Source organism: Anastrepha obliqua, chromosome 6 (assembly GCF_027943255.1).
Source record: "Anastrepha obliqua isolate idAnaObli1 chromosome 6, idAnaObli1_1.0, whole genome shotgun sequence".
Taxonomy (NCBI): Eukaryota; Metazoa; Arthropoda; class Insecta; order Diptera; family Tephritidae; genus Anastrepha; species Anastrepha obliqua.
The window spans coordinates 7360751-7369707 of NC_072897.1; the positions used below are offsets into that span (position 1 = coordinate 7360751).

The 8957-nt window shown below is 40.3% G+C and overlaps 2 protein-coding genes across 2 annotated transcripts; both read right to left on the reverse strand.

Moving 5' to 3' along the window:
* Positions 1-1143: 1143 nt before the first annotated feature.
* LOC129250071 (uncharacterized) lies at positions 1144-2043 on the reverse strand. The gene has a single exon (XM_054889716.1). It carries the CDS (start codon positions 2041-2043, stop codon positions 1144-1146), a length of 900 nt encoding a protein of 299 aa, XP_054745691.1.
* A 5472-nt stretch (positions 2044-7515) lies between these two features.
* On the reverse strand, positions 7516-8238 carry LOC129250072 (uncharacterized). Its single transcript, XM_054889718.1, has one exon. The coding sequence runs from the start codon at positions 8236-8238 to the stop codon at positions 7516-7518; it is 723 nt and encodes a 240-aa protein (XP_054745693.1).
* Between the last annotated feature and the right edge of the window lie 719 nt (positions 8239-8957).

The window sequence follows — 8957 nt, forward strand, 5'->3', positions numbered from 1 at the left end:
AAGTCTGGAATAAATTTACCGACATAAGTTACAAGGCCAAGAAAACTTCCTATCTCTTCTTTGTTTTCCGGTGCCCGGAAATTTTTAATCGTTTCAATCTTATTGCGGTCTGGATATATTCCCTCTTCGGACAAGGTATGTCCCAGAAACGTTAAACTTTTGGCACGCCAGATACACTTGTCGTAGTTTAATAAGACATTATTACTGTTGAACAATTCAAACACTTTACTCATGACCTCATCATGTTCTTTTTCTGTGCTACCAAATATTATAACATCATCGATGTAGTTTAAACAGTTTTTGCATGGTGCTAACATTTTTTCCAGTACCCGTTGGAAAATTTCCGGTGCTGAATTTATGCCAAACATTAGCCTCTTGTAACGGAAAAGCCCCTTGTGTGTAATAAATGTGGTAATCTCTCTACTTGCTTCGTCCAGTTCAAGCTGGTGGTAAGCCCACTTCAAATCAAGCCTTGAAAATATTTTGGCTTCTCTCAATTTTGTCATGAAGCTCTTAAAAGTGGGGAGCGGATAATATTCCCTAAGCACTGCACGGTTCGCTCTGCGCATATCAACATATCTCATTTCGCCATTCCCCTTAAAGACGGGTACAATAGGCGAGATCCATGAACTTGGTCCAACTACCGGTTCGATAATATCTTGTACAAGCGCCTCGTTTATCTTACGCTCAACTTTTTCCTCAAGTGCAATAGGTATCCGTCGCAGAGGCTGCTGAATCGGTTTTATAGAAAAACCTAACGATAATGTAACCATTATGTTTTTAATTTTTGGAAATGGCTTTTCAATTTCAACGCTATTTATATCTATGCCTAGTTTCAAAACTTGAAGCTGGGTTGCCGTCTCATGGCCCAAGAGAGATTGGTCTGCGTTTTCAATAGCTATTATTTCTTTATTATTACCCACAGCTATTGGAGCATCAAAAACTGAAATAACTTTTAAACATTGCGTTGCTGCGTAAGCCTGAAAAGCTTTTCTGACTGTGCGCGGATATTAAATAAAACTGCCTTATTGTTTTGTAATTCAACATATTTGCTTTGGCCAAGAAGGTTAAAACGAGACCCCGAATCGATAACCATCGAGATGTTATACCCACCTAGCCTATATATATATATATATATTATTATTATACCTCATCTCCCAACCCGTTACAATTTACTTTGAAACAATTATGATTGCAATACTTATCTTCGATTTGATTTTCTTCTTCGATGTGCCTAATGTTGGAAGATTGAAAACGTCGCTTTTTGGGACTGCCCCGGTCGCGTTCAACCGCTTTTCGTTTTTGAGCCTTTGTTTTGCACTTTCTGGCGAAATGACCAATAAGGCCACACTTGTTGCATTTAGACTTTCGCGCCGGACAATTTACATCAGATTGCATGTGCCCGTATTTACCACATCTTTCACATTCATTAACATTTCCCTTGACTGGCTGATGTTTCGCGGTGATTTTATTCACAACTTCGCTGTTAGTCTTCGCAGTCATACTTTGCGATTGTTTATTAATTTGTTCGTGTATCTGCCAAGCTGATATAACTTCATCAAGACTTTGCTCTTTTTCAAGAAGCTTTTTCTTAAGATCGATGGACGCCCAAGAATCAATTAGCTTATCTTTCAAACAGTTGCTTTCGATTTCTGCCTTTGTTGACCCATACTCGCATTGCCGAAGGCGAAGCAAAAATGTATTAAAATCTTCTCCTTCCAAAGGCGAGAGGTTCCTAAATAAATGTCTCTCAAACGTAGAGTTACGTTTAGGTGAAAAGAATTCGTTTAATTTTCCCACTGAAATATTGTAGACATCGTTCTTATTTATTTCATCAACATCCACAACAGCGCCGAGAATGTTAAATATGACCTCTTGTAATTGGGGCCCACCTAAATGCAATAATTTGTTTCTTCGTTTAACAGCGTCGTTTATATCTTCGCACTGAAGGTATAAGGACAAAGAACGGAACCATTTTTCCCACTCGCTGCGCAATAGAGACTTGTCTATATTGTTGCACAGGAATGGTTTGAACTCACTCATTTTATTTTGGATTTATTAATTACGAACTAAATCGTTACGCAACCTTGTCACCTCGATGTACGCTCTGTCGTCCACCTTTTTGCCTAATTTAATGGTCTGTAACAAATGTAACAGGACGAAATTCAGAAATCCTAACGTTTATTTACATTTACCAATTTACTGGTTTACCAAAGCCAATTTAATGCGCCGCCTCAGGAACGTCGATGTACACACTGTGGTAAGTACACCTTTTTCTCCAATTGAATGGCCTGAAACAAATATAGTTTGTCAGGACGCAGTTCATAAATCATAACTTTTATATTTACCAATTTTATGGTTTGACAAGCCCAATTCACTGGCTAAACAAGTCCAATTCAATGGCTTAACAGGCCCAATTTAATGTGCTGCCTCAAGAATCTATTCAAAGTACTTCTACACCAATTAAATGGCCGTAATCCTTTCGTTAAGCCGCAATTTAATGTGCTGCTGAATTTAATTCGATTTCTTTTTCTTTACTTTTTTTTCTTTTGCAATTTATTCACTCTAGAATGTTCGATAGCTGTCAATTGAATGACTTTCCAATCTTGAAATGCATACTTGTCAAAGCATGTCGACACCATGTGTTATTTATCGTGAACGATCAAATAATCGTTCGTTCGTTCGAAGCAAATCATGTGGTCGATATTTGTTGTTCTTTTTAAAGTCAGAATTCCCTGTCTAGCCTTCTGGGCAATTGGCACAGCTGAAAATCGTGGTGAAAATCGCATATGTCCAAAAGTCTAAAAGAACGCCCACGGAGTTGTGCTTCAAGAACGATTGACCAATAATTCACCAGTTGTACCTATTTGACATTTCTTTTGGCAACGAATCGAACGAACAATTATTAGTTCCCTGAGTATTGCACACGAACGATTCTTCCCTCGTTTTTAGTATTTTTATTCTTTGACATTTCTTCAGCTGTCTCTCAGAGAACGTTAAATATAGAGAATTCTCACGAGCTACGAATAGTGTGAATTCTCAAAAATGAAGTGAAACCGCGAACACTTTTTCACCTCGCTCAACTCGACAGCGGGGAAGTTCTTAAAAGAGCTGATTACAGTGAATTATGTAACGGGTGATCAATCATGAGGTGCTTTTTTCAATAGTTAAAAAAAAAAAACAAAAATGTAAATTATGTTCAAAACCTTTATTTATCATTTGAAAGGACATTCTTTGACATTTACTTTTTGAATATGACTTCATTCAAATGTTGGCCGCAACTAAGCTTAAGGTGGTCCATTCTGAAGGTCCAATTTTCAATCACTCGTTCGAGCATTTCGACTGGTATGTCGTGAATAACACGCGTAATGTTGGCTTCCAGAGCTTCAATCGTAGCTGGTTTATCAGCATAGACCTTGGACTTCACGAATCCCCAAAGAAAAAAGTCCAAAGGTGTGATATCACAAGATCTTGGTGGCCAACTCACAGGTCCTAAACGTGAAATCAGCTGCTCTCCGAAATGACTTCTCAATAAAGTCATTGTTTCACGAGCTGTATGGCAAGTGGCTCCGTCTTGTTGAAACCAAATGTCGTAGAGATCATTAGATTCAATTTCAGGTAACAAAAAGTCCAATATCATGGTACGGTAGCGAGCAACATTCACAGTTACGTTGCGGCCATCATCATTTTTGAAAAAATATGGACCGATGATTCCACCAGCCCATAAACCACACCAGACCGTTGTTTTCTCTGGGTGTAAAGGTAGCTCTTGAACCTGTTCTGGTTGCTCTTCATCCCAAATACGGCAATTTTGCTTATTGACGTAACCATTGAGCCAGAAATGCGCCTCATCGCTGAACAAAATTTTGCTCGAAAACAGCGGATCTTCTTCAATCTTTTCAAGAGCCCAATCAGCAAAACGGTGACGTGCAGGAAGGTCATTTGGCTTTAGTTCTTGTACGAGCTGTATTTTGTATGCTTTTAAATGAAGATCCTTCCGTAAAATTGACCAAGTTGTTCCATACGACAGTCCAAGTTGCTGAGAACGGTGCCGAATCGATTCATCGCGGTTTTCACGTACACTCTCTGCTACTGCCGCTATATTCTCAATGCTTCTTGCTGGACGTGGTCTATTCGGTCGAGAATTATCCACCAATGAATATTCGGATTCAAATTTGTTGATGGTATGTCGAATAGTGTTTAAGGCAGGCCGATTATGTTGACCATAATGCGGTCTAAGCGCACGAAAAACATTTGTCACAGAACGCTGATTTTCATAATACAGTTGAACAATTTGTAGACGTTGTTGCGGTGTGAGTCTTTCCATGATGAAATGCCAAACGCTGTTCAACAAATCCACGATGACAGTTTGCCACAACTCGCGCGCGATCTGTAAAAAAAACGCAAATGAAAAAACTCCTCTTAATTGATCACCCGTTATAATATTTCATGTAAATAACCTATTGATCAAATTCCTGCCTCACAAATGCTAAAACAAATTTCTTTTGAATACTCATGTACATATTTGTATGTGCGTATGTAAACTTGGTGCCCATATCCCTTCAAACAAATCAAAAAATTCTGTATACAAAACGCTTCATTACCAGGCACACAGGAAGATGGCATATGCAAATAATTATAAATATGTGAATTGAATTCAAGCAAAACAATGCTTATTAATATACACATATTCATGTGCATACAACCGCATACACAGGGCACTCACTTTATTCCTCAAAATGCGTATGTCGTTCAAAGCTAAAATTCTGCCTAGCGACTACAAGAACAAAATACAGTCATAGACGCAGGCGTCGCGGCCATCATTCTAGTTGCCAGTCGCGGCGGCGCCGAACAGTTTCAACTATTGTACTGTACAACAAAAACTCATTATCAAAAAATTCATTGATAAATTCGAGCTCATACTTCTAAGAGCAAGTACTTTCATTCATAAAACGAGCCGCCCATTTGCCAATTTTCTCGACAATTCGAAAATAGTCAATATTGGAATATTTCGCGTAGAATTATTTGCCAATATTTGGTAAATCTTGAGTTTTTATCAAGTCGAGTGCCCGCGGCTTCGTACATATGTATGTATGCATCAATATATGTACGTAAATATGTGTATATGTACAATGCTGTGCCTATGAATGTGCGCTGCGCCTATGAGTGCGCGCTAGATTTCTTGAGAAGTTTACCATTTTATTTTGAGCTGTCGCTAGTGAGCATACATACACACAGCATATACATATGCGCATATGTATGTATGTATATAAATTCACAAGTTCACAAATTTACATTTGCATATGCCATCTTGCTGTGCGCCTGGTAAGGAAGCGTTTTCTATAGAGGATTTGTATTCAGTTGAAGGGATTCAAAAAGTTTTACAGACACCAGATAGACAGACATAACATACATATCGCACCCTAAATAGGGTCACAGCTCAAAATTTTCCAAAACTGAGTTTTTTGCATAAATTAATTCAGAGTACACATTTCTAAATGCTGCAAATATTTCGTTCACATATGTAACTATCTTCTTTAACTGGAAAAATACAGCTATGTCTATTTTTATGTCAAGTGTGTTGCTTTCGCACGATCAACTAAAGAGAATTATTTTTAGTTGCGTTAATGGGCTCAAGAACAGCTAATTACTTTTATTACACATAAAGAGTTTTATTTTGAGTTCTGCCTCTATAACTGTAAAATGTGATAAATTTCGTGGTATATTACAATATTTTGCATTGTGCCTCTTTAGTTGTAAAAAGTGAGTTCAATTAGGTTAATCAGTAAGGTTTTATCAGTTAAAAAGGTACAACTTAAGATAATATCACTAGTTCATTGAAAAAATTTCAGTTAAAGAGTCATAAATCAAAATTTTGTTTTATTTTCGCAAACATAATATAAAATTGAAAAAAATATAGTAGAACCTTCTTCAATGTTGTATATTTTCATGATGGAACAATATTTTCTTTAAATTACATACATTATATTATATTACAAAAATTTTTACATAAAACGTTTTTCGTCTCTCCTGACAATCTTAGTATTTTGAGTTGTGACCCTTTTGTATTTAGGGTGCGATATGTATATAATTTTGGATGATTTGGAAAAATTCAAATATATAGTCATATTAAAAAGCTACCTAACATTCTTTGCTTCTAATCACCAAGAAATTCTTATCGACTGCTGCTAAATTTACATAATTCAGCCCCTTACTGTTAATTTTTGTTGAAAAATGTGGCTGTGGTGTACCTCGCGTGCAAAACGAGTACCCCTCGAAATTCCATACGTTCCTGCCATTGAGACTTCTCTATACATTAACGTTCTCTGTTTTGTGTGTATTTGGGTTCTCTCCAGCTCTTCTTCTTGGCAGCCCTAGTTGCCTTTTTGTACTGTCTCCGACTTTCTCTGTACAATTGCCAATTACCTGTTGAGTAGCTGAGATTAAAATTTGATCTGGCTTCTTCCCGTAATTTCGAGACCTCATTGACCCACCAGGGAAGATAAAATTTTTTGCTTTATTTAATTGGGCACGACGTTTTGTAGGTGCTACTGAATGTCTTCTCCAATGTTGTAACCTTACTCTCAAGGTTTTCCGTAAGAATGATTTGGCTGATCAGAATTCTTCTCAACCAATTATTCACTACATTTTTAAACTTTTTCCAATTAGTTCTTAGTGGGTTTTGATACGGTAAGGGTATATCCACCCTCAGATCCAGCTCGTAAAGGATCAAGCTGTGATCCGATAAAGAATTTTTGTTGGAAACCCTCCATTTGTCTACCCTTACTGAACTGTTTTCGGACAGTAAAGTAACATCAATCACTTCCGCCCATCCCCTAAAGTACTTCGTACCAGAAAAGGTGAAAGTGGGGGTTTTACCTCTGTTACATGCTCCTCAGGGTGCTCGTCAGGTTAGTATTAGTAATAAAATCGTAAATACCCACCTCATTCGTTCGCCTCCGAGCTGCCCATAGAGAGTGCCTTGCGTTGGCATCGCATCCGAGTAGCAGGTTTCATCAGGCACAAGCCGATGAGCCTCCTCGGGTGGTGCTGGCCGGGTGGAAGCCAGTGTGATGCCGACACCGTCAGCGGCTTCCACCCCCATAGCTGCCCTATACTGTGAACAATATTATGAGATTAAGAATATGTTCAAATGTTTCTTAGCTACAATACACGATTGGAGTTACCTGCAGTCCGTTTGTAGAAGAGGTTATGTTTGTTTTTAGTAAATCCCTTCACCTTGGTGCTCCGCACCCAGGGTTCCTGGGTTAACGCGATGTCGACGTTCTGATCCGCCAGGAGAATGGTTAGGTTGTCCGGTTGTCCGTTGCCGTCCTCGAGTGCTGCACGTTTATTTGGAAAACCTTGAGACCCATGCTGCTGGTCGTTTTACAATTCGACGGCGTCGCCAAATTGCACTCCCGGGTGCTGCTCGTTACCGCCATCGTGATAGAAGCGGCGTCGTCAAGTTGAATACCCGCGAGCAACTCGTTGGCGCCGTCAACCGCGTCCTGCTCATCCTCCGGATTTACAGAGCGGAATATCTTCAGTTGCGTTTTCCTCACGAAGTTTATTGTCCACTTTTCCCAGTGGCTCGATGCTCTCCTCTGATATTTGGAAAGGGAAAGACACACTGTTCTTTTGCGGAGCCTCCGCTTTGAAGATGCTCCAGTCATCCATCGGAACAGTGCGGTTGGTTGCTTGCAAGTATGGGATTAGCTGCTTAGCTTCGAACTCCATGTTCGGTATCCAGATGCGATGCCTCGGCCGTCGAGGGATTTCGCTGGCCGGAATTAGTTTGAGCCTCAAACCTTCCCAGTTGTTCTGGATCTTGCCCACAACTGTTTGCAGGAAATTAAGAGAGAGTTGATCATCGCACTTGATCTTCCTGTATCCGTGGACCACCTCCATTGAGTCAAATCCTGGCACTTGACTCTCCGGGTTTGCCATAACGTGATCGACGACAATGCGAGACAGCCGTGTCTCAATTTCGGACCACTTCTCCAATTCACGTTTACCGCGGTTAGTTATTTCATCAATCAACGCTGTTTGCAGGTGATCCGGTGCCACCTCATTGAATGTGCGTTTGGCTGGCTTTGGTATTGAAGCGGTGTAAACTGACACTTTGTGCTTCTTCGTAGGTTTGTCGCTTTCGTCCTGCGAACGATTGCGATTCACGGCTTCTGCCTTCAGGGTGGCCTGGAACGCCAGATACTCATCGACCACTTTTGGCACCATGCCTTATCGGCCGCGTCGCTTGGATGAGTTTTCCCTTCGGCCTCATTTTTGCTTATTCTGCCGAGAATAGCCAGAGACCTCTTGTAAAGCTTATACCTAGAAGGGCCTTTTTTAACGTTTTGACGATTTTACCCCTTGGCATCAGCGGATGTAGATGGTTGATTTAAGATTGATGGCGTGCTGTGACCCACAGTTTTCTCATCAACTGTCTCTTGGCTGGAAGCCAGGAGCTCGTCCTTCGTTCGTTAGTTTCAGTCCGTGTTGTCCATTTGTCCATCTGTTGTGTCAATGGGTGCGTCCGCTTGTCCGTCCATTTTGGTTTTGTGCCCGTCCGCTTGTATGTTGACTGTCCGTTTGTGGATCCTATCCGATTTTTTGTTTTTTTTTTTCTGAGTTCATTGTTCACTGTTTCATACGGTCACCTGCCCCGCCAGGTGGCTGCACATGTCGCCATGTGCGGTGACCAAAGAGGATATCGGGGAAATAATTGGTCAGCCATGGCAGTGCCCCATACCATGGTAAGGCCACCGTTATAATCTGAGGCGGCCTGGTGTCAGGAGGGCTCCGTTAGAAGACAGCCTAATTTTGTCCCCTGGCGGCCAAACCCTCCCAATAGATACAGGTCGCATTACCTCTTGGATTGAGGAAGTTTTTTTAACGAAGTTTACATCTTCGACCTGTGTGGTTTGCGGGAGATGTCCTCCTAACCCCCATATCTG

Excerpts from the sequence above, each read along its gene's own strand:
- LOC129250071 (XM_054889716.1), bottom strand. The coding sequence starts at position 2,043 with ATGAGTGAGTTCAAACCATTCCTGTGCAACAATATAGACAAGTCTCTA.
- LOC129250072 (XM_054889718.1), bottom strand. The coding sequence starts at position 8,238 with ATGGTGCCAAAAGTGGTCGATGAGTATCTGGCGTTCCAGGCCACCCTG.